Genomic DNA, 22828 nt, shown 5'->3' with positions numbered 1-22828 from the left:
CTTTTTAAAAAAAAACATGAACTCTATTTTTTTTTTTAATGTCATGTTGAATATCTTCTGAAAAAATAAATAAACCAAAATATTCGAGTAAAACCAAAATATATGTAAACAAAAAAAAAAAAACTTTAAATACACTATAGTAAAATCAAGTTGACCATTTCTTCCATGAAAGACTAATTATACGGAACTCTTCTCCCCTGTTGCATCGGTCGTGTCCATAACCTTTGAGAGCCTGTTCTCGCTTGAACCAAACACCCTAGATTCGGCCATTACACCCTGAGAGCAGAGATGCTGCGAGTAGCAGGGAGGAGGCTTTTCTCTGTTTCGCAGAGATCTACTAATGCGACCTCCTTCGCCCTCTCCCGCGACCATACCCTCTCCGATGGCGGCGGCAACTCCTCCTCCTCCTCTTCCGCCACCAGATCTGTCCCCTCACCTGCCCTTTCTCGTTTCGGTTCTTACCACCGAAGCCTTGTAAGAGGTCTGCCCCCCTGTTCTCTGGATTGATTTTAGTTTTCATTTCAGGTGTTTGATTTTAGTGCTATCAAAAAGGTTCGATTTTTTTTTAGTTTTTTTTTTTGCTTATATGAATGAGTTACGGAATGAACTAGAACGGACGTGTTATAGGTTTTGATTCCCCATGAATTAGAGATTGATGTCTTCTCCTTGCCCCCTGGATAGTTTTGCCTTCTATGATTGCTTCTTTCTTCTAGAAAGGAATGGACTTTTGAGTTAATTTATCGGATTTGAAATGAGATTATAAAGAAGCTTACCAAAGTTTTGATCTTTTGTATCCTGATTTATTAAAAAGGCTCCGAAATTTATATTTTCTTATCATATTTGCTTGGGAATTTTTTTTTTTTCTGTAATATAATATACACAGCATCTGATAACTGAATTTGTTTTCTTGCTATTTTTCCTTGATATTGTGGTAGAGTATTGTCTTGATGAATCTGTTATGCTTCTACTGTTACTCTGTATGATTCTTATACCGCATGGATGGATTCCATTTTTATGTACTCATTAATTGTCACATCTTGATAGTTGTAGTAGTCCCTTTGTTGCTTAATTGTTGTAGAATTATTTGATCCCAATGTAAACTATATTAAGTTTTCATGCTATTTTTAGGTTTCTCATCTCAAGTCCTTACTCAAGGGAATGAGGTAGGTTTTGGTTCGGAACCAGCCACCGTGGAGGCTGTCAAGACACCTAACTCTAAGATTGTCTATGACGATCACAACCATGAGCGTTACCCACCTGGTGACCCTAGCAAACGTGCATTCGCGTACTTCGTCCTGTCAGGTGGGAGGTTTGTCTACGCCTCTGTTCTCCGCCTTCTTGTTCTGAAACTCATTGTCAGCATGTCCGCAAGTAAGGACGTCCTTGCCCTTGCTTCCCTCGAGGTTGACCTAGGGAGCATTGAGCCAGGAACCACTGTTACAGTGAAGTGGCGTGGAAAGCCTGTCTTCATCAGGAGAAGAACAGAGGATGATATCAAGCTTGCCAATAGCGTGGATCTTGGTTCTCTGAGAGATCCGCAAGAAGACTCGGTCAGGGTCAAGAATCCGGAATGGTTAGTGGTGGTTGGAGTCTGCACTCACCTGGGATGCATCCCCTTGCCTAATGCTGGTGATTACGGTGGTTGGTTTTGCCCTTGTCACGGATCGCATTACGACATCTCTGGAAGGATTAGGAAAGGTCCGGCTCCATACAACCTGGAGGTACCAACCTACAGCTTCTTGGAAGAGAATAAGTTACTCATTGGTTAATGACGAATAAAAACACAACAGACTGTCTGTTTCTCAAAGATTCTCATCTGTTTTTTTTTTTTAATATTCAGGCAATTTAGAGCAAGATTGTCTTGCTTTTTTTGTTGAATAATAAGAAACTTTGTCTATTTATTGAACGTGTACTCAAAGTTCTGTTTTTCCATTTCTTGATGAAAGACTGTTCATAGTCTGTTCTTATTGTATGAAACAGATCCGTTGGCATCTCTCTTTAAGTTTCTAGGCGTCATCATCACAAATAAAAAGATTTATGTGCAACAAGGAGTTCCGTATCTCAATTCATTTTGTCTTCTAAACGTTTGACCTTTATCTAAACTTAGGTGTCCTGATTGTACACATATAAAAGCCAAAATTTGACCCTTTCAAAACTAACAACAGCCATTACAAGTTACAAGACCTAAAGCAACCTCTCATGTGTATCGTAAGACATCATTTACTACTCTAAATACATGTTTTTGTCTCAGACAACTCTCTTAAAGCAGCAATCCATCACCATCATCATATTTACTCTTCCACGTAGCTCACCATTCCACCAAACCTAACCCCATTTTTTTTTTCCCTTTTTCTGGTTTTTATCATCCGATTAAACCAAGAATAATACTTTTCATACTTCCCCAGCTGAAAAAATGGCGTCTGTTACCAATCTCACCAACCTTACACCCGCCACCACTTCTGCCGGCTCTAGATCTTCCTCCGTCTTACCAAGATCCTCCGTCAACCTCCGAAGTTTTAACGCCAAGCTTTCTTCTGCTTCCCATCTTTCTATTCGTTACAACCAACAGACCAGACCTTCCCTCTTGTAAGTATATATATCAACTTAACTGCTGCATGTGTCTTTGTCTCTGTATAGTCTGTTTCTTGCTATGAAGTTGATCTTGCAAGCTTTGGTTGATTTGAAGTGTGAGGTGTTCAGCCTCTGGTGGAAACGGAAGTACTACAAAGAGAACTACTCTTCACGATCTATATGAGAAGGAAGGCCAGAGTCCTTGGTATGATAATCTATGCCGTCCTGTCACTGATCTTATCCCCTTCATTGCCCGTGGCGTTCGAGGTGTAACTAGCAACCCTGCGGTAATTTTTTATAACCATCTCTCTCTGTGCGTCCTCTTTTACCTTTTGCTTTACTCTCTGGTTGTTTCATTTTGTCTTAAACTCCTTCACTCTATTAAAACCTTTGTAGATCTTCCAGAAAGCCATATCCACTTCAGATGCTTATAATGATCAGTTCAGGTAATAGTGTGGATGCATATCTTTATGATGCTTTTTTGGCTGTATTAGAATCAGTTTCTTTTTGTTTTTATTTTTGTTAGGACACTTGTGGAGTCTGGAACAGCCATTAAAAAAGCGTACTGGGAGCTTGTGGTGAAGGATATTCAAGATGCTTGCAAGCTTTTTGAGCCAATCTATGACCAGACTGATGCTGAGGATGGCTATGTTTCTGTTGAAGTTTCACCTCTGCTTGCTGATGATACCAAAACCACTGTTAAAGCTGCTAAACTTCTTCATAAGTCTGTGAACCGTCCTAATGTCTATATTAAGATCCCTGCTACTTCTCCATGTATTCCTTCCATCAGAGATGTCATTGCTTCTGGAATAAGTGTCAATGTCACGGTAAGTAACTTGTCCTAAACTGAGTTATAATACTTAAAAAATTTGTAGAGTGTAATGGCTTATCCTGAAACCAGAATAGTTATTGTTGGGAACAAACGCGAATAACTTTACAATCCATTAGACCCATATTATTATGTGAATGAATAACTTTACAGAGTGTAATGGTATGTATATTATTATGTGAATGCATAACTTTACAATCCATTACACCTATACTTATAACAGCCTCAAAACCCGAAACGAATGCTGAGCTTTTTATTGGTGTACAGTGATATAAACCAGTTCTGTTCTGTTTCAGCTTATATTCTCAATAGCGAGATATGAGGCAGTGATTGATGCATATTTGGATGGACTCGAGGCGTCTGGACTTGATGACCTGTCAAGAGTTACAAGTGTTGCTTCCTTCTTTGTTAGTCGTGTGGATACACTCATGGACAAGATGCTTGAGAAGATTGGTACCCCAGAAGCACTAGACCTCCGCGGCAAGGTAAAATCTCGGTTCATTGCTGTGAATAAGTTTATGAGTTTGTGAACACCTGATGTGTTGTTCTTGCAGGCGGCTGTGGCTCAAGCTGCATTAGCATACCAACTATACCAGAAAAAGTTCTCAGGCCCAAGATGGGAAGCTTTGGTGAAGAAAGGTGCCAAGAAGCAGAGGCTTCTCTGGGCATCGACAAGTGTCAAGAACCCAGCTTACTCTGACACTTTATATGTTGCTCCTCTCATTGGACCTGACACTGTGAGTCATCTTTTGTGTTTGCCGTCTCATGTTTCACTTCCCAAAACAAGTGTTTATATTTTTGGTTTGGGTTTAGGTGTCAACCATGCCGGATCAAGCGCTGGAAGCGTTCATTGACCATGGAACGGTGAAGAGGACGATAGATGCGAATGTGTCAGAAGCAGAAGGGGTTTACAGTGCACTAGAGAAGCTGGGAATAGACTGGAACAAAGTGGGAGAACAGTTGGAAGAAGAAGGTGTAGACTCGTTCAAGAAGAGTTTCGAGAGTCTGCTTGGTACACTTCAAGACAAGGCCAACACTCTCAAACTAGCCAGCCATTGAAGAAAAGATAAGAAAACGCTTAACGTCACAGAATTTGAACTTTGGCTCTTCGTTTTGTTTACTGTAGTAATAATGCAATAAAAGAAGAGCCTTCGGCTTTGTTCTTCAAACACTGTGTTTCCTAGAGATGTTATATGGCATTTGTTTCATGTTCACACTTGTTCTTGTATTATGTTGTTTTAATTGGAGTTTCTTCTATTTATAAGTAACTTTTTTTACATATTGTGAGTAAGCTCAAAACTGAACCGAATCTGAAAAAGGAACCCAGAATCAAACGGATGTTCATAAATATTTAAATGGTTTCTATATCTCGAAAACCGAAACCGAAGCAAGTTGGTATGTAACTATCTAAAATACAATTTATATCATTTAAAATTTACTAAATGTTCTAAAATATCATTTATAAACCAAATTATCCAGAATTTTTTTATCTGAAATACGTGAAAGAACTGAATTGTTCAAAAAAAATATTTGTATGAAAAATATTTAAATTTATCCGAATCAGCCGATATTTTATTCGTATTCGATTACATATTCAATGCAAGGTTCTGTTTTCTCTTATTTATTTGTAGCCGACATTTTATTTATTATTAGCCCTTCTCTCATGTCCCATGCACGCTTGTTGTAACAACGGTTTTATCGACTGGAATGCAGCTCATGTAGCTCCCAAGACGGAGTCTTCTTGCTAACAAACTTGGAAACTACACTCGCCTCTAACACCTTCAACGCTTCTTCATTCGTCACTGATCTCGGCGTCTTGTACTGACTCACAGAAGAGCCTCGAGACACAAAGAAGTTCATAAGCTCATCAAAGGCACCACTCTTGACAACCTTAATCTCAAGCGGTCCAATGTTCTTATCATTCTTACGTCCTTTTCTATAAATAGAGTCGAGAGACTCCTCCATGGTGAAGCAGCATTCCTCCATAACCTCAGCGTCAGGCTCAAGCTTTGCGTCATTGACTTTGCTCCCTAGTTCCCAGTAGAGCACGTAGTGTCCTGGAAATGAAGAGGAATCCACACGGCTAGTGAAGTCAATGAGCATTAGGTCATGTGGCTCGAGGAGGAGCTTTGCGTTTGTTACGGCTTTGAGGAGATCTTCTTCGTAGGTCTTGTCCATGTCGATGCTCAGGACAACTTTTTTTCTTCCCGCGACTTGAAACTCTGGCGCGTTGTTGTAGAAACCAGTCACACGTAAAACATCACCCAAACGGTATCTATACAGACCTGTAAATCAAATAATATAAGTTAATTGATAGTGTAAATAAACGGTCGAACGTGATCCGAATCTCCAAGTACAAAATTAAAAAATATACATAAATTATAGTCCAAAACTTTAAACTCTTAGATATACTGCTAAATTTACAGCTTGTAATTTCAAAAAAAATATAAACGCCAAACATATATATAAGAAAGTTATTCTTTTAAAAACTATTTTATTATATCGTTAAATATAATGGAACTTAAAATAATTTGAGACTGCACTTGTTATTGACACACATTAAGAAAATAATTGAAAATAGACTTACCTGAAAAGGTTGTTATAACAGGTTCATAGTCATGTCCAACTTTAACATCAACAAGATCCACAATGTTCTTTGTGGGATCATGACTAGTTTCTTGATGGTCTTTCTCGACCTCTATGAACTCAAAATATGCCATACTTGGGATAATGGTGTAGGCCGCATCACTAGGCTTTCTCAGAGTATTTAAGTTAAGACCTAGGAAACATTCAGAGCTGGCATAGAATGATGAAACTAAAGGAAGACCGCCGCAATAGAAATCCATCATCGGTATATACTGTGCCATAGAGCCAGTAACAACGGCTTCAATGCATTTTGCATTAGGCCATAGTCTCCTCACTATTGCCTCCCATGATGTTTTACCACATTCTTTCTCGATTAGGCTCGCTAGTTCTGGATTTGGAGCGCCGAGGAACTTACCAACCCCTGAAAGGCATTGAGGGTCTGTGATCCAGTCGCTGACACGACCTGTCGTTATGTTGGAGCATAACTCCTTCCAGTGATCTTCCAAGAACTTGATTACTTTGAGAAAGGAAGAAGCAAATGGTGCACCAAGGCGAGATACATTTTCTCGCTGTAGAAGTCCACAAAGCAATTGGCAGTACATGCTTTGGGTAGTGTCGTCACAAGTATAAAGGCCATGTGGGCTTATCTGTACTTGATCCCTGTAGATCATGTAAGAAACACAATAAATAAACACTAGCAGAAAGAGTGAACGTAATCAATGTTCAAAAAAATCGTAAGGCGGTGATTATAGAGGATTATTGTCTAGGCGGGCGCTTAGACTCCGCTAAAAATGATTTATGACCAATTTGCCGCCTAGACGGATACGGCTGAATGATTTTTAGAACATTGAATGTGATATGGGAGCAAATGTTTACCAGACATCTTTGTTGGCTGAGCCGGCCATTTTTATAACACAAGTAACCATAGTCCTGACCATCAAGCCAGAGGCTGTCTTGCCTTCTCTGGTAACAAAGAAAAAGCTGAGAGATTTTCCTTCACTAATCCCTTCTATTTGCCTGCATTTTGCAAAACGTTACCAAGAACGGGTTTGAGTTTTCATAACAACTAAGAAATAAAGATATTACAATGGACTTTTGGAACTCATTACTTGGAGATGAGAGGTCTATGTAGAGATGAAAACAACATCCTCTGTTCTAGTTCCTCTGCTGTCATAGGTATCAACTTTGGAACTCCTCCTGAAGTACCTGAGCTGCAAACACACACACGATTGCTTCCTTCACTCTTTACATATTCTATTCTAATCTGCATAGTTTTTTTAAGATTTAAAAAGGTATACCTGACCAAAAGAACAATGATGGGTTGATCACAGATGAGATCAGAGGACTCTCCATTGGCAATACGATCAATATAAGGTCTATAGTCTTCGTAGGTCACAACGGGTAGGTTGTTCTTGAAGCTTTGCTTATCGAGCTGACCGTTGAGGAAGCCTTTAAGATACTCGGTTTGAGCATTGCGTGAAAGTATTGCTTCCAACACGGAATCTTGAACCTGCTTTGCGTTGGTTGTCACATCCTCAAGAATGGACAGGCACGCTTTTGAGTTTGTTGGATCGAACTTTGGCAACATGATTGCCTGCAACAGTAATAACAGAAAGCAAAACACTGATTCTCGCTTACATATGTTAAAGCAAAGTCTTAGCACTTGTGGACTTACAAAAGAGTGAAGAGCTCTGTTCAGGAGAAGTGAATGAGATTATGTCTCTCCACCCATAACTTTGGATGAGATCTTGGAGGAAGCAGACAAAACATGTCAAAAAAGTGTGGCGTGGAGAACTGTGCCAGAATATCCCAAATGATAATATTCTTTTCTTTTTCAAGAAAGAGGATTTGAGTAAAAAAATCTAGCCTAATAGTAGTAAGCAATTTCATTTTTGATTTCATGATTGGTACATGTACCAGGAACTGCTTTGAAACTTTACTTTTGGACCTTTGGTGTTTACAAAGGACATTTCTATAGCCATTAATGTTAGATATCTAGCTGGATTGTGTGGTAAAAGATTTGTGGTTCAACACGTCTTCATAAAAGCAAGTCATGATATTTGTAAATTGTAGGTACAAAAATTTGTAGAATATGTGACTCGACCACTATAACAGGGCCTTTTTGTTGACAAACCTAATCCGAAGTACGGTTAAGTTCTTCTTTCTTTAATTTCGTCCGACAATGCAACTTTTTTGTCCATTCTCTAGTTTTTTTTCAATTCATTCTCTAGTTTTTAACAATGTATTACGTAACTTTGTGTTTTTGATTAAAAATGTATTACGTAACTTTTGAAACAACAAAAACAAACTTTTGTTTTGTATGATTAAGTCCTATATATACGCATATATATATAACTATTACCAAAAAAAACTTTTATGTAAGTTGAAATTATTTGAGAAATCCAATTATTTTTTATATGTATTCAAAAGTTCTACTAGAAATGCTATGATCTCAGATTGCCACTTTAATTTATTTAAGATTGCAGTGGTGGTTAGGATTAGATGATTTCTTGCCATTCGTAGAATTATTTGTCCTGAAAACTCTCTCAAGGAAAGAAATCTTTAATTGAAAACTAATTTGGATCAAAATGCTTGAATTGAACCGCAAACGAAGCCGGTTTAATTTGATGTACCGGTTCATCTGCCCGACTAAGCAAACACATTGAACCGATGAGTTGTTGAACAAAAAAGCTCCAGATCCATTGACTAATCAAATCATTATAGGTTGCCAATGGCTCGAAACACTCGCGATCTAGGTCCCGTCTCACCGCCGACATTAATCTCGCTCACCGCTCACTCACAGCCATCGTACTAGGGAGACCGCAGCCGATAACCATATTCATCAAGTTATCAAATGGAAACAGTTAGCGTTCCAAGTTGCACTTAAGAATCAAAGCCTAATCTCTTCTTGGGTTTATAATTTTCACTGTTTTTCAGATTTTGATTTAGATTACACTTATTTTGGGCTTATTCCTCCCGTAAACTTATCTTGGACTTTAGGTGCGTAAAAAGGCTTTAATTTGTGTTCAATGATTTTGACAGCCTTTGCATGAGCCATCAGCTTTTTCCCTTACGTAGTAGCATCATCTCATGAAAGCCTTGACAGAGAAAACGTATATACATGTGTACAAATTACAAAACCATTCTTTTAATTTTTGATATTAACCAATTAAAATCTTTAAAACGGATAGAGGTACATATAACATGCGACTTATTTCCAACCTTAGAACATCCCCATTGTATTGCATGTATCTATATTTTTCTCTAAAATAGAAATCTCTATTATAGTGGTAGACCTCTATAATAGAATTCTTTTATTTTAGAAAAAAATATAAATAAAATTATTTTTTATTTTATATTTAGAGGTGAAAATAATATATTTCTATATTTTTCTCTGTAAATAGAAAAATTCTATTATAGAGGCATATATTGGAGTAAATCCACGTCTATATAATAGAATTTCTCTATTTTAGAAAAAAATATAAACATGAAAGTAGAGATGGGTTGGAAATACTTTTACACTATATAAAAGAAAAAAAATCGGTTTTACACAAATTTTAATAATCAAAAACAGATTTTGTTGTTGGTTAAGTAGTAAGAAAACGGAAAAAATATTAAATTTTGAGATTGTATATATATGTGTAAACTGATATGTTTTAATCGATTAGAAAAACTGTCTTCCGTTTAGTATGAATACCAGTGAGAAAGAAAAAGAACAAAGCAGTAAAGATGCACGTAGATGACTGACAATATATTGAAATCAATCCATGCACATAATAATAAGAGTGCATGTGCATGCGAAGATCATTATTGTATCTGGGGAAGTTCCACTCTATGGAATCATCGCAAAGCAGCCGCAATGTTTGAATTTATTGAAGCCGAAAGCATGCTTAAAGTCTTCGTGTGTCATAGATACCCGAAGACTGTTGAAAATAGCTATAGATCGATAAAGATATATAGATCCGGAACTTCATCATATCCCTTTCAACTTCTCTCGTGTTATCATTTTATGGGTATTGTTTTGATTCTTAGTAATGGCCTATCACTTTCTGAAAAATAACATTTCGGGAGAAATAAAAATAGTTAAAATTAGAAGTAAATACTGATTATGGAGTGACTTAGAGTATATTAATAAAATGATTTGGTCATCATAGACATAAGGCGGATTAAATCGTTATAAGACTAACATTTGGGGGTATGTATCCAAAAAAATTGTTGTACAGTATGTTTTAATCGATTAGAAAAACTGTCTTTGGTAGATAATGAAATTTTCATAAACGGAAAAAATATTAAATTTTGAGATTGTATATATATGTGTAAACTGTAAAGACTTGTAAATTGATTTATTCACATTATCAATATACAAATTCTAAAATTAGTTTTTTTTTTAAATCGTCTTTTTCTCTAAATTTTTTTATTTTTCCATGTTAATCAATGTTTGTTTACAATAGTATAAAATATACAATCTCTTTTTTGAAGCTGATAGAAACTAACTAATTACCGAAAATGGCTCACAGAACACTTGGTCAGATTGATCACATAAAACAACACCCTGCTAGACGTAGTGCAGAGTAGAGATTGTGTGTGAAACTGTAGTATCATAATCGAGTTAGAAATTTGACTGTGGAAATTTTATACTACATAAACAAATAAAGAATTGGAAAGATATGTATCGGGATTTGCAGATGATTATAACTGGGTCATAGGATCTCGAAGATAGCCCTCTCAAAATAACACCACTTGACGTAACCAAGTGGGATGGGACCCATTTCCTTCTGCCTTTCCGCATGCGTAACTCTCAAGAAGCTCTTCACTTATCGTTCTACATCATCGCATCTAATCTCAATATCTCATACATCAATTATCTAGGAGTAAGATACCGGGAATATATCTATGTATTTACTCAATTTATAAAAGTTTCACTTTTTTTGTATATCCAGTACCTTTCAGATGAACATGTGTGGATATTATAATGTAAGTGTTATGGTGTATTAATATATTTGATTAAATGAATAGTATAACTGGTGAGGAATGTATGCTGAAAAGTGCTGAGACGATCAGAAGAAAGACCAATCAAATACAATAATGAGAGTTGCACGGTGTTCAAACTACTATCTTTGGTGGGCCAAGCTCGATGTACATCTCGAGACCAAGTTTGCTTGTCTTACTCTCACATGTGCCAATAATCCAAATAAACGTCATTTCGTGAAAAGAGTATAAATGATAAAAAATTAAAACTAGTGGGACGACTCACATATAGATGCATGTATTTACATAAATGCGTTCTAAAGAAGACACATGAATATGTGGAAAGATAAGTCTCACTATATTCTACACACTTTTTGGTTTTGGGAATATATTCACAGTTGAACACGTTTTTTGTTTTTTAAATGATTAGCGATTGCGATATTCCTACTGTGATCGTTTGTGATTGTTTAATCACACTTAAACAAGAAAAAAAATGTTTGACCCTATTTACTCAATGCTTACCTATCTTTTTTTCTTATAAGACTCTTTAGAATGAATGAATCAAATTCTCGAATAGTTTCCACGCTTTTTTTTGTCATCTATCCATCTAATCTAGATCAAGTGGAGAACATACAAACTGATTCTCCTAAGAACATTTTCATCTGTCCGGATCTGATATATATAAGAAAAAAGGTAGCCTCTGATCTTTGCATCCTTTGCTAACGTATATACCCTACCATTCCGACTCCAAGGAATATGAGACAGACTCACATCCTCAAAGTCTTCCTGTAGCTTCTAGAAAACTTCGATCTCTGCCGCGAATGCTGGCAATCCATCGGTTTTTTGTCATATCCACTAAGTCCGAACAGTCGTCTCGAACCGTACCGAGGTTATCCTTCTGTTTCTCATACAAGAGGATGTCTAAAGTAAACTTTCCATTTCAATATACAAAGCTGAGAGGCTCCTGTAATACGTCATTGGTCTGAAGTATTCTGAGTCCATTTGATCCTTAAGACTCCATCCTAAACCACTGACGTTGCCATAACTGATCCATGATGCATCAATTTGACAGGTAGGGATTCAGGCATCCAAAGAGGCACTGTACTTCTCCTATTTTTTATAAACCTGAAATATACTATACATTTTTTATTTTTTATAATATATTATTTTTTTGTCTCAATACATATAAATTAATAAATTATTTTTAAACGTATCACTAGAATAAAATTTAAAATAATAGGTTTTCTAAAGGTTAAATTAACAAGATGATTAAAAATATCTTATATTGTATAATAGAAAAAAATATTTTTCTTAAAACATTTTTTTCTATTAAAACAGAAGAAATCTTATATATTATAACAAAAGTCATAACCTTAATTAATGTGTGATTTTTAAAAAAAAAATGGATCTAGTGGACATATTCCTAAATACGCATATTATATTTAATTTATAATCTTATCATTTAAATTTTGGGTATATCAGAAATTTTTATTGGGCTATGAATAATTAAGATTTATGATTCTAGATATTTAAGATTACCTTGTTAAAACTTTTAGGTTAAACCTATTAGTTTAAAAAAAATATGCTAGAACCAAACTCTTTTCTTTGTTCAAAAAAAAAACTAACTCTTTTTTTTTGCAACTGAAAAAAAACTCTTTTCTTGATCGATCAAGTAAAGAGAGACCACTAAATACTTAACCTTAATGTCTCGGTTTCTCAGCTAAGTTATACGTTCGTGGTCTAAACGCCAGGTCTAATTACCTCTAGATTAGCAATCCACCCTAGGACAAAACTAATTCCTTCGAACACCATTATATAAAAATACACTATCAGTTCTCATGCATACTTGTTTTCTTTTAGAGGTTTATTTACATATTTGGTTCTTATTCTAATGACATAGACTTATATAATATTAATATAACTATAGATCTAACTATATATCGTTTTTTTCTGAGATTATCGTCTTTAACTGGTCATCTAAAAATATGTCCATAAAATAAAATATATTTTGAACATTGTATATGCCTTCTCCGAATTTAAATTCTAGGAATTACATGTGTCAAAACAGTGAACTTCAACAAATCCAAATCTTACTAACAATTAAGGAAAAACGAAAAAAAAACGATACACATGCGTCTCGTTCATTCATTTTTGTTGCAACGTCCTTGCCTCTATATAGTAACAAAGGTTACGGAAGTAAAAACCGAAATGAAAATACAGTAGAGATTTATAAAACTTATTCGATAGGCAATAATAATAATTGTATTATTCTCTTGGGTAGTTATAATAGTGGTAACCATAGCTCTTCTCGTCTTCGCGCTGCTGCTGTTGTTGCTGCTGCGTTTGTTGGAAAGCTAACGAGGAAGAAGAAGATGAAGATGGCGTTGAGAAAGGCTGCTGCTGCTGACTGAAGAGACTTGATGTGTAGTACGACAAATCAACGTCACTATTACTTGTAAGCAACTGAGCGTACTGAAGTATGTCCTGGTTATAATTCACTGGCCACGAGGTAGTAGTGGTAGTAGTAGAAGATGGACCAAGCTGAGGAGGTGAGCTCATTAATTCACTACCTCCTCTTGGGGCATGATCAGTGCCAGATTGAGATGCAACATAGCTTGTGGTTGATGGGCCTTGAACACGTTCAGGGAAGTTGAGTTTAGCCTTGGTGCCTTTGAATTTGAGGGCGGCTCGGTCGTAGGCTAAAGCGGCGTCTTCTGCTGTCTCGAAAGTCCCGAGCCATACACGGGCTGCTTTCTTTGGGTCACGGATCTCGGCCGCCCATTTTCCCCATGGTCGCTGCCTTACCCCTCTATAGTGTCTTTTTCTTGGTTGATCTTGAAGAACGTTGAAATAAAATAATTATTTTTGCATGTAACACAGAAATAATAATAATAATAATACTGCATGTGAGCACTACATGCATGAGAAGATAGTATACGTGTGATTTTAATTGTACTTACAGCAAGGAAATAATTTGAGAAAAATTAGTTTAAATGTTCATTAACAGCTTGAAAGGAACAAAAGATGATTTAATGAAAGAATGCATCTAAAACTACTTCAGATTCATAAAATATGTCGATTATACAACTTTCCAAAATATACTAAAACTATTCTTCCTCACACTCTTAACATTTTAACTTTTTATTTAGATGCATATTGACAAAAAAAAAAAACTAATTAAACTGAGCAAAATAAAACTTATTAGTAATCAACTACCATTTAAAAAAAATCATCAACTTAAATTATTTTTCTCTAGAAAGAATAATACATGAGTTTTTATTTCTATGAATGATTAGTTTCAGTTGTATTATTGTGCATACAGGATGACATGACACATCTATAAATACAATTTAGAATTCAAAGAACAAAATGTGATGTTGTGAATATCAATCAACAAAAATATAAACTAAGACTTGACTTTTGATAACTACTTTTGAGTATGAGTCGTATGACATTTTTGGTCGTTAAACTCACCTTAAACACAAGTTAATCGTGTTTACATAAATCAAAATATAGAATAAAGGACATACATAAAGTTGATAAAAGAATAATCGATCAAATACAACAATTAGTACTAATTGATTGAAATGAATCAAAGAACCGTGCGTGGTTAAAATTACTCACATCTAGTTAGGTAAGAAGCCATATGTAGACTATATATATGTTTGACGAGTTAAAGCCTACGTTGATAAAATATCATCTAACTAGTACTTTCAAAAGAAACAAAAAAGAAGTCTAGATGTATTAAAAAAAGACAGACACGTAGAAACCAGATCGGTGGTTCAATTCAAAGACGAGAAGTAAAGTTCTTTACGGAAAGTAAATTAAATGACAGATGCATTGAACTTGAACCTGAACTTGAGCCTAACATACCAATTCCTTTTTTCCCCTAATTAATTTTATTATTAAGCAAGCAAGTAAGCAACTATCGAAAGAGTTATTAATAGCAAGTTAAGTTACTTAACATATTCTAACAAGTTACATCAGCTAGCTAAAAGATTAAGCTGTTATTAGAGACATATGGTGAAGAAACATATGGATTTAATATGTAACTACTTAATTACCTTGGTCTTGTTGTAGTTGATCCGATTTATCAAGCTCTTCTTTGACCGGGTCGTGTCCGTCGGCTGTTGGATACTCGATGGCACGACTTAGAGAGGAGATCATGGCGGTGACATCTGACTCGTTCCAAGAAGGGTTCTCCGCCGCCGACGTTTCCGGTGGAACCAATCCCTTTCCATACCTTCGATCCACTTTTACAATTCACACACACACACAGAGAAAGAACAACACGTGTTTGTGGTACGTATGTGTACAAGACCTTGGAAGGAACCAACTAGTTTGAACAAATTGATTGTAAGCTTAGTATTCTAGGGAGCGACTAGAAGTCTAGAACATGGAGTTGGCTTGGTGATGAACAAGTTGGAAGCAAACAAGGGTTTTCTTTCCTCTAGGCTATTGATATTATGAGGAAAGAAGAGGTCAAGAAATAGAGGGTTTTTAAAGAGAAGGATCTACAAGAAAAGAGGATATAATAATTAATAAACTAAATCTTTGGAATGGTGCGGGGTGGGACCGTTCATTTGAGTTCATAGTTCTCTTTTTCTTTTTCTCAATCTTTATTCTTGGGAGCTTAAGCTTCGCATGTTTTGGTGCAGTGTTACGCACAAATTTGGAATGAAAACGGAACTAGTCATTATTCTGGTTTTTTTTTGGTTTATATTTGTTTTTATCCATGTTCAATTCAAAGTTAGTTGGAAAATAAATAAAAATTTAAGGAAATTATATAAATGAGACTAAAGTTAAAGATTCAAATTCTTTATTTGTGAATTTTGATAGTTTAATAATTAATTTGATAAATAAGCTATCAAAAACTAAAAGATATAATATATATTCTCTCTGTTATGAAATGTAAGATGTTTAGAATAATTTTTATTTTCCAATATATAAGATTGTGTAGTCTATCAAATTTAATAATTTTATTTTGTAATTGGTTGAGAAATTTTTACTTTATAATTTTAATGATATTTTTTAGGTAAAAAATAATTTTCTTAATAAGTGTGTACTACCTAAAACATCTTACATTTCAGAACAGAGGGAGTATAATCTAATATATTACAAAAATGTATATAAGAAAATATTTGGAGCGGATATTCACATATGGTACATATATATGATTTGTTATGTTTGTTTTACCGGTAACTGTTTATAGTATTTGATTTGTTTTCTTTTTTTAAAGGTTTTCATCTATATTATTTAAGGGGAGTACAAAAATGCACAAAGAAGAGAAACACACATTACAGCTTTCAAACACAAAGAGAAAACGAGGGGGAGGACATTGTGCCATAACACAATGGAAACGACTGCTCTGCAGAAATAGAGATAGTATATGATTTCTTCATAAATATAGCATAATTAAAACCACTGATTTTTGTAATGATATCACGATATTATCGCTCAGCCATATCACAATAAGTCAAATGTTATGAACAAAAACCACCTGAAATTCGAATTCTATTTCGATCTTACTATGTGCATATTTGTAGTTTTCCTTGTGAAGTTAAAGAGAACATATCCGAGGTTGATGACGCAAAGTAAAAGAGAAACAAAGGCAATTTTATTTTTTTGAAAAGGAACAAAAGCGGCGTGATTCGTGAATCCAAAAATGGCCAGAAGAGAAAATGAAATAAAATAACTAAATTATATATAATGGAACCCGTCCCAGTCGAAATCTCAAAATCCGCTTCTTCTTTCTCCACGATTAACACAATTCGATATTACTCAAATAGTCAAATCCAATCAAATCAAATTAATATTTATTAACTAATATTTAAAATTTTAAATATAGAAAGAAACAACCAAAGCTGAACCAAATACCATTCGAGTACTACCGAGCCACATCCAATAAAAATACAATCAAATCTACAAAACATTTTTTTTTACAAAACTTTTTCTTGATCAACAAATTTATTAAAATTTTATATCTGTTTAGTGTATATCATCATAATACATGTTATCGTACTGATTCGTAAATTATATTTAAGATGTTTTTTAAATAGAAAACTGAGTAAAAATAACTAAGGACAAATCAAACCAAACCGATAAAAAAACACTTCTATTTGTATTTTATCTATAAGTTTAAAAATTTAACTCAGTTGTAGAATTAATTTAACATATACGGATATACCCAAAAATAAACTAATCATAATAAATTTAAATTTCATTAAACTTTATCTTAAATATACATATTAAATATAGATGTAATCATGTAAATAGAAATGTTACTAGAGTATTTGTCATGTATATTGTTTAGTTTCGAAAGAGAAAGTATATCGACCAAACCGTAACAACATCAAGCCGAACCCAAAAACCAATCAAATTACAAACAATTTTATTTATTTTCGGTTAAAACATTTTTAAAGATTCTCTAGAACGTCAAATACATATAAAAATCTGAAAAATAAATATACTGAACCGAAACGAAACTGTAAAACGGATTGTTCTCTAAAGTCTAAACTCTTTGGTTGTGATTACTTTTTTTTTTGATCAACGGTTGTGATTACTTAAGTGTTAAAGAAGGCTTTGGGTTTCATTTAAAAGCTAATTGGGCTTTATTAAAGCCTGATACTTTTTGTGTGTGTACAAAGCCTGTTACCGCAACACCATTCTATACATCCATTTCCACCTTCGATATTGTTTTGTTTTTACTTTTTATCAAGACACTTCCCATTCAGACAAACTAGTACACAGCATAGGCACATGTACAAATACAATACTACCGCAACACCATTCTATACATCCCCCAACAAACATATTTATAAGCAAATCTTGGACCTATAATCAAAGAAACAACAATTTCAAGTACTAAAGAACCTGGCAACCACACACTCCTCCATAAATTCCAAGGCCTTTACTGATTTAATGCATCTAGGAGTCTTGTACTGACCTATGGAAGCACCTTGTGAGATGAAGAAGTCCATGAGTGAATCAAACATCCCTTGACGCACCACTCTTATCTCCAGAGGCCCAACCGAACCGTCTTTGAACCGACACCTCTTGTAAACATTGTCAAGCGAATCCTCCATCACTGAACAACACTTTGAGAACACCTCTTCACTGAGCTCCACATTATTCTTCTTGTTCTCTCCCTTTTTTTCCTTTATTTCTAAGTAAATCACGTAGTGACCCGGAAATGTTGAGGTGTCAGCATAGCTGGTGAAGTCCACCAGAATGAGATCAGATAACTCCAGAACGAGCTTCGCTTGACTCAATGCCTTAAACAAATCTTCTTCGTTGGTTTTATCACTATCGATGCTTAAGACCACGTTCTCTCTTCTTACAAACTTAAACTGAGGCGCGTTGTTGTAGAAACCAGTCACCACAAGAACATCTCCCACTCTCATTCTATACAATCCTGGAAAAAAAAAATTCAAAATATTTAGTTAAACCATATAAGTAAAATATATTGAATTTTGTTATGTTTATTAATCTCACCGGAGAAGTTGGTGACTACTGGTTCATAAGTGCACCCAAGTTTCACATCTTGAAGGTCAACCACATCGCGCTTGTCTCCATCCATTGTTATGAACTCAAAGTAAGACATGTTAGGCATGAAAGCGTAAGAAACATCTTCAGGTTTGCATAGAGGATCTACGTTAATCCCGAACGTGGTCTCCGAAGAACCGTACGTTGTTGACACGAGAGGCAAGTCGCTGCAGTAATAGTTCAACGTGGGAACGTACTGTCCCATTGAACCAGTAACAACGGTTTCAATATACTTGGTGTTTGGCCAGAGTCTTTTGACTATACCTTCCCAAGAGTTCTTGTTGCATATTGTTTCAATTGTGTCTGCTAGGTCTGGACGTGGCCCTTCAAGGACTAAAGACACCGAACTTCGACAACCGCGGTCTGTGATCCACTCGCTGAGATGGCCTGATCTGATGTTTGAACACAACTCTTCCCAATAAGTTTCAAGAAACTTGATTGCTCGGACCATGACTGAAGCGAAGATGGAACCCATTCTCACAACCTCGTCTCTTTGGAGCAAGCCACATAGCAAATGGCAATAGAGACTTTGTGTGTTGTTAGAACATAATATGACTTCATCAGGGCTTGTGTACGAGTAATACCAGTTAGATGGTCGGTTCTTGAAATAGTCGCTCTTGAAATAGCTGCTGGTTGCGACACGAGCAGGCAAGCCAGAAGGAGTAATGGCTTCTTGTTTAGTGAAAAGAAACATCATTCCTTTTCCTTCCTCCAAACCTTTCACATGCCTAAGAATAACAAAGAGGAGATTTGTTATAACCAAATATCAATACAGAGAATTGTTATCACCAACCAAACAAGAAAATAAATAAATTGACCTACTGTTCCAAAGAATAATAAATAAATAAATTGACCTACTTGGTTATAACGTGCATACGAAGATCGTATGCGAATGTTAAATTGTCTAAGTACTTGTGGTTCCATGGCATCATCTTTTGTGCACCTCCTGAAGTTCCCGAACTTCAAAAATACAAAATCAAGAGTTTAGTTTTTTTTTGGTTTTTGTATAAGAAATTAAGAACTAATCAATTGAGAGAGCATCTTTATGTACCTTAACAAGAAACCGGTAATAAGGCGGGCTGATATGACAGCTGATGACTCTCCATTAACGACACGATCAATGTAAGGCTTAATATCTTCATAGGTCACCACCGGTACGTTCTTCTTGAAGAGCTGTTTATCAAACCTATCCATGTGAAAACGTTGGAGGTACTCAGTTTTTAGGTTAGGTGTGAGTATCTCTTCCAAAAGTTTGTCTTGTATTTCCTTCACGTTGAAAGTTAAATCTTTCAGCTTCTCCTCCCATCTCTCGTTGTTGTTGGATATTGGCTTCATGTTTGCTTCTCTCTAATTCAGATGAGAATATAGAGTGAATACTTGGTCATATATATAGCGATAAAATAACTAAAATATTCGGTTTGGAAAGCAGAGATTGTTTAGATGATATTTTGACTCTATAAAAGTCTTAGCGAGGAACACAATTTTATATGTTTGATTGAATACTAGACTCAGACCTTACCGTGTGAACCGTGCTACGTAGAATAATAATACACGTAAAATATATGAGAAATGTAATGATATAGAATAGGAATCAGGAAAGAAATAATTGTTTTTTTTTTACAATTCTATAAGCTTAATAATTGTGTAATTGTATGTGAGAACGCTAGTGATACGAATTTGTTAAACTAAACTGAATCATGGAAAATATATGATTTGATTGTGAGAGCAATAAATTAATAATGCTACAAGTTTATAGAAAAATATGTAGATCATCATCTTTGGTGCATAAGTTTTTCATGCATTCACTTTTTGAAATATGATTTCATTTTTTTTACACCATTCATGTTTTAAAATTAAAAAGAAATACCCTGATAAACTCTTCGTATAAACTGATCCTCAATGTGTCAAAACGTTTAGAACTTCAAAATTATTTTTAATTATTTAAAATAATTTAGACAAGTTATCTAGTACTGATTATTCAACAGTCAACGTTTTGCACCTGTCATTACATTAAATATGAAGAAGATCAATAGAGTCAGGAAAACGTGAAAAAATAAAAGGAAATTCAACATGAAATTTCTGCCACGAAATATTCTTCCACATTAAGTTGAAACTCTTGCTCAAGAAAATAATATTCATAGACAGAGACAGGGACCAGAAAGCCTCTACATTGAGAGTTCAATATAATTCTTGTCCTTTTTGTTTGTCAACCGATAAAAAACTATTTAGTTGCGACTCTTGTGAGTCATGACGAAAGTGTTGGCGACTAGAAATTACAGACGAAGTTTTAGTATAGTAATAACTAATGGGAACCATATAGTTTTTTTGTGTGATAAGTATACCTTTTTTGTTAAATTGTAAATATTCACTAGTGAAAATGAAAGATGATACATTAGTTCTTTAAGACCAAAAAATGTGAAAAAAAATCTTAAAGAACAACACATATATAGGATTAAAACTGGAACAGTTTCAACTGAACACAAGACTTTTAAACTTACCTGCAGCAGACTCTTCTCTCGTTTCCAGATTTGATTCACTCGATTCAATGGACTTTTTTTCGTTTTGGAAATTTAGTGTAAATGCACAAGACCAAAACAAAGGTTAAAAATAAAAATCAAGAACACAATAGTATAGTACGATACAATTTGGTAATGTTATTGATATTATATGGTTCTCGCGTTAGCTCCATTCGTAGTCTTATCCAGTTCAGTGGTACTGGTACTATGTTTTAATTTTTAACTAAGCAACTCGAACATGGTTAAATCATCTTAAACTAATAATACGAATGCGTGTTTAGCTCAGAAGAGGAAAACAATTCTTGTCTTTTACTCTCTTACTTTATTATCCTCTCTATTTTCTATAATTATAAATCATATAACACTTGTTTTCCTATTCCACCAAGTCTATTCTCTTTTTGTTCTAATGTATACGACCGTTTCTTTTTTTTTTCTCAATTCAAATTATATTTTTGACATACTTATTTATAATAAATATTTCAATAAAATATACAAAAGAATTATAGAACACCAATCGTATACTCTCTATGTATTAGAAAAATTGATCTTATAGAAATTGCAAACATATTAACGAAAAAAATAAAGGGATTCTTTGTGAAATTAACCAAAAAATAATGAGAAATTAGATTTTTAGTAAGAATGTATGGAGAGATAGGAAGAGAAATAAGGAGAAAGGGAGTGACTTTGGTTAGTTAGTGAACTTGTGATTTTTTCTTGTATATTGGGTCTAATTTCCCAAAAAACAAATTCACATTATCTATTGATTTTTAGTTTTTTTTTTAATTTTTGTTTCTTTTTCAAAAAGTTATACCATTCATATTTTAGATTTTAATTTATATTTTAGTTTTAAAGCAGATAGATTAATTAAAGTTAAAACACCAATTTTGAAAAATATAAAAGCAAAAGTTAAAACATTTTGTATACGAAGGGAGTATTTATTAACTAGTTTGAAGTTAATATATTTAGAAATTAACATTTGATCATTTATCAACATATAATAATTTTGTTAAAAAGCTAGATATTTTAGTAACTTTTAAAATTACGTCTTCCCAACAAAACTACTTCGGGATTTATATACTACATTTTCCTAAGGACAAAAACGATTTTGACCTTCCAACTAAAACCTTAAATTTACATTTAATAAAGAAAACCTTATATTAGTGGACTTTTTGTAGAGGTATATTGCCTAGAAACACACTGGAAAAAGAAAACGAATTTCCAGGTAAATTTCAGCGTTGAAAGGTATTTCTTAATCAGCAACAAGGAGTTAAAGATCATTTCTTAGTGACTTTCAGTTTAGTATGGTGACTTGTGTCAGGTTAGGTCGTCTCCATCTTCTACTATAAGTCTCTATTTTTTTAGTTTAATATGCATAACCTGAACCAAGTCACCAAACTTAAACTAAAGAAAACGTGAGTAAAATGACTAAAATATCTGACTTGTGAGAGTTTCCCATGGATTTGTGATTTGTCTATAACCATATTTCACAAAAGGATAAATGTGCTACGATTTATGTTCACATATGTACCGAAAGCTTGTAAAAGCCTTTTTAAGACTCAACAAGAGTTTTAATAAAATCTTTGAAGAAACGAAATGGTACCCATGGTATGATTTATCAGTAGTCAAAAGAGTAAAAAACTTGTTGACACGAATCAAAAGAAACTAAGAAAGTAAGAAGAGGATACCTTATTTTTCAATGTAAATGAACTTTCTTTAATAACATCTCTTTGAACAGCGAGAGAGTCCGAATATATTTTGTAAGTAACACCTCAAATCTTGGGGATTCTACTCTTACAAAATATTTAGGACCATT

General features: G+C 34.4%; 5 protein-coding genes and 1 long non-coding RNA gene across 7 annotated transcripts; 3 read left to right on the top strand and 3 right to left on the bottom strand.

Moving 5' to 3' along the window:
- Positions 1-47: 47 nt before the first annotated feature.
- LOC103856015 (cytochrome b-c1 complex subunit Rieske-2, mitochondrial) lies at positions 48-1972 on the top strand. The gene is made up of 2 exons (XM_009133087.3): positions 48-481; positions 1129-1972. Exons 1-2 carry the CDS (start codon positions 289-291, stop codon positions 1767-1769), a joined length of 834 nt encoding a protein of 277 aa, XP_009131335.2. The 5' UTR covers positions 48-288; the 3' UTR covers positions 1770-1972.
- A 226-nt stretch (positions 1973-2198) lies between these two features.
- LOC103856014 (transaldolase) lies at positions 2199-4679 on the top strand. The gene is made up of 7 exons (XM_009133086.3): positions 2199-2586; positions 2687-2858; positions 2968-3017; positions 3098-3398; positions 3697-3885; positions 3955-4137; positions 4214-4679. Exons 1-7 carry the CDS (start codon positions 2414-2416, stop codon positions 4457-4459), a joined length of 1314 nt encoding a protein of 437 aa, XP_009131334.1. The 5' UTR covers positions 2199-2413; the 3' UTR covers positions 4460-4679.
- A 248-nt stretch (positions 4680-4927) lies between these two features.
- LOC103856013 (indole-3-acetic acid-amido synthetase GH3.15) lies at positions 4928-7902 on the bottom strand. Its single transcript, XM_009133085.3, has 6 exons — positions 7662-7902; positions 7285-7580; positions 7096-7197; positions 6863-7003; positions 5988-6646; positions 4928-5685 (listed from the first exon to the last, which is right to left on the bottom strand). The coding sequence occupies exons 2-6, from the start codon at positions 7572-7574 to the stop codon at positions 5096-5098; spliced, it is 1782 nt and encodes a 593-aa protein (XP_009131333.1). The 5' UTR covers positions 7575-7580; positions 7662-7902; the 3' UTR covers positions 4928-5095.
- A 255-nt stretch (positions 7903-8157) lies between these two features.
- Positions 8158-13058, top strand: LOC117132473. The gene is made up of 2 exons (XR_004456037.1): positions 8158-9999; positions 10672-13058. It is a non-coding gene; the product is annotated as an uncharacterized LOC117132473 (long non-coding RNA).
- LOC103856012 (ethylene-responsive transcription factor ERF113) lies at positions 13023-15760 on the bottom strand. Its single transcript, XM_009133084.3, has 2 exons — positions 15019-15760; positions 13023-13788 (listed from the first exon to the last, which is right to left on the bottom strand). The coding sequence occupies exons 1-2, from the start codon at positions 15119-15121 to the stop codon at positions 13220-13222; spliced, it is 672 nt and encodes a 223-aa protein (XP_009131332.1). The 5' UTR covers positions 15122-15760; the 3' UTR covers positions 13023-13219.
- Positions 15761-15840: 80 nt separating this feature from the next.
- LOC103856011 (4-substituted benzoates-glutamate ligase GH3.12) lies at positions 15841-22373 on the bottom strand. Of its 2 annotated transcripts, XR_004456032.1 has the most exons (5): positions 19551-22373; positions 19358-19459; positions 18449-19227; positions 17731-18368; positions 15841-15853 (listed from the first exon to the last, which is right to left on the bottom strand). XR_004456032.1 is itself a non-coding variant. In XM_009133083.3 (4 exons), the coding sequence occupies exons 1-4, from the start codon at positions 19832-19834 to the stop codon at positions 17812-17814; spliced, it is 1722 nt and encodes a 573-aa protein (XP_009131331.1). In that variant the 5' UTR covers positions 19835-22373; the 3' UTR covers positions 16099-17811. The 2 variants fall into 2 exon arrangements, 1 of the variants encoding a protein (XP_009131331.1); XM_009133083.3 differs by lacking the exon at positions 15841-15853 and having other exon boundaries at positions 16099-18368.
- Positions 22374-22828: the final 455 nt, after the last annotated feature.

The sequence above is a fragment of the Brassica rapa genome, chromosome A03, assembly GCF_000309985.2.
Source record: "Brassica rapa cultivar Chiifu-401-42 chromosome A03, CAAS_Brap_v3.01, whole genome shotgun sequence".
Classification (NCBI taxonomy): Eukaryota; Viridiplantae; Streptophyta; class Magnoliopsida; order Brassicales; family Brassicaceae; genus Brassica; species Brassica rapa.
Note: the sequence above shows the minus strand (reverse complement) of the source record. Positions and strands in the feature narration are given on the sequence as shown.

What these genes read in the sequence shown, in the direction of transcription:
- LOC103856014 (XM_009133086.3), top strand. Translation starts at nt 2,414, where the DNA reads ATGGCGTCTGTTACCAATCTCACCAACCTTACACCCGCCACCACTTCT. An exon ending in GTGTAACTAGCAACCCTGCG is followed by an intron (nt 2,859 to 2,967) that starts GTAATTTTTTAT and finishes AAACCTTTGTAG; the next exon opens with ATCTTCCAGAAAGCCATATC. An exon ending in CACTAGACCTCCGCGGCAAG is followed by an intron (nt 3,886 to 3,954) that starts GTAAAATCTCGG and finishes TTGTTCTTGCAG; the next exon opens with GCGGCTGTGGCTCAAGCTGC.
- LOC103856013 (XM_009133085.3), bottom strand. Translation starts at nt 7,574, where the DNA reads ATGTTGCCAAAGTTCGATCCAACAAACTCAAAAGCGTGCCTGTCCATT. An exon ending in ATCATTGTTCTTTTGGTCAG is followed by an intron (nt 7,198 to 7,284) that starts GTATACCTTTTT and finishes GTGTGTTTGCAG; the next exon opens with CTCAGGTACTTCAGGAGGAG. An exon ending in TCAGCCAACAAAGATGTCTG is followed by an intron (nt 6,647 to 6,862) that starts GTAAACATTTGC and finishes CATGATCTACAG; the next exon opens with GGATCAAGTACAGATAAGCC.
- LOC103856011 (XM_009133083.3), bottom strand. Translation starts at nt 19,834, where the DNA reads ATGAAGCCAATATCCAACAACAACGAGAGATGGGAGGAGAAGCTGAAA. An exon ending in ATTACCGGTTTCTTGTTAAG is followed by an intron (nt 19,460 to 19,550) that starts GTACATAAAGAT and finishes GTATTTTTGAAG; the next exon opens with TTCGGGAACTTCAGGAGGTG. An exon ending in AGTAGTCACCAACTTCTCCG is followed by an intron (nt 18,369 to 18,448) that starts GTGAGATTAATA and finishes TTTTTTTTCCAG; the next exon opens with GATTGTATAGAATGAGAGTG.
- LOC103856015 (XM_009133087.3), top strand. Translation starts at nt 289, where the DNA reads ATGCTGCGAGTAGCAGGGAGGAGGCTTTTCTCTGTTTCGCAGAGATCT. An exon ending in CCACCGAAGCCTTGTAAGAG is followed by an intron (nt 482 to 1,128) that starts GTCTGCCCCCCT and finishes TGCTATTTTTAG; the next exon opens with GTTTCTCATCTCAAGTCCTT.
- LOC103856012 (XM_009133084.3), bottom strand. Translation starts at nt 15,121, where the DNA reads ATGATCTCCTCTCTAAGTCGTGCCATCGAGTATCCAACAGCCGACGGA. An exon ending in TCAACTACAACAAGACCAAG is followed by an intron (nt 13,789 to 15,018) that starts GTAATTAAGTAG and finishes ACGTTCTTCAAG; the next exon opens with ATCAACCAAGAAAAAGACAC.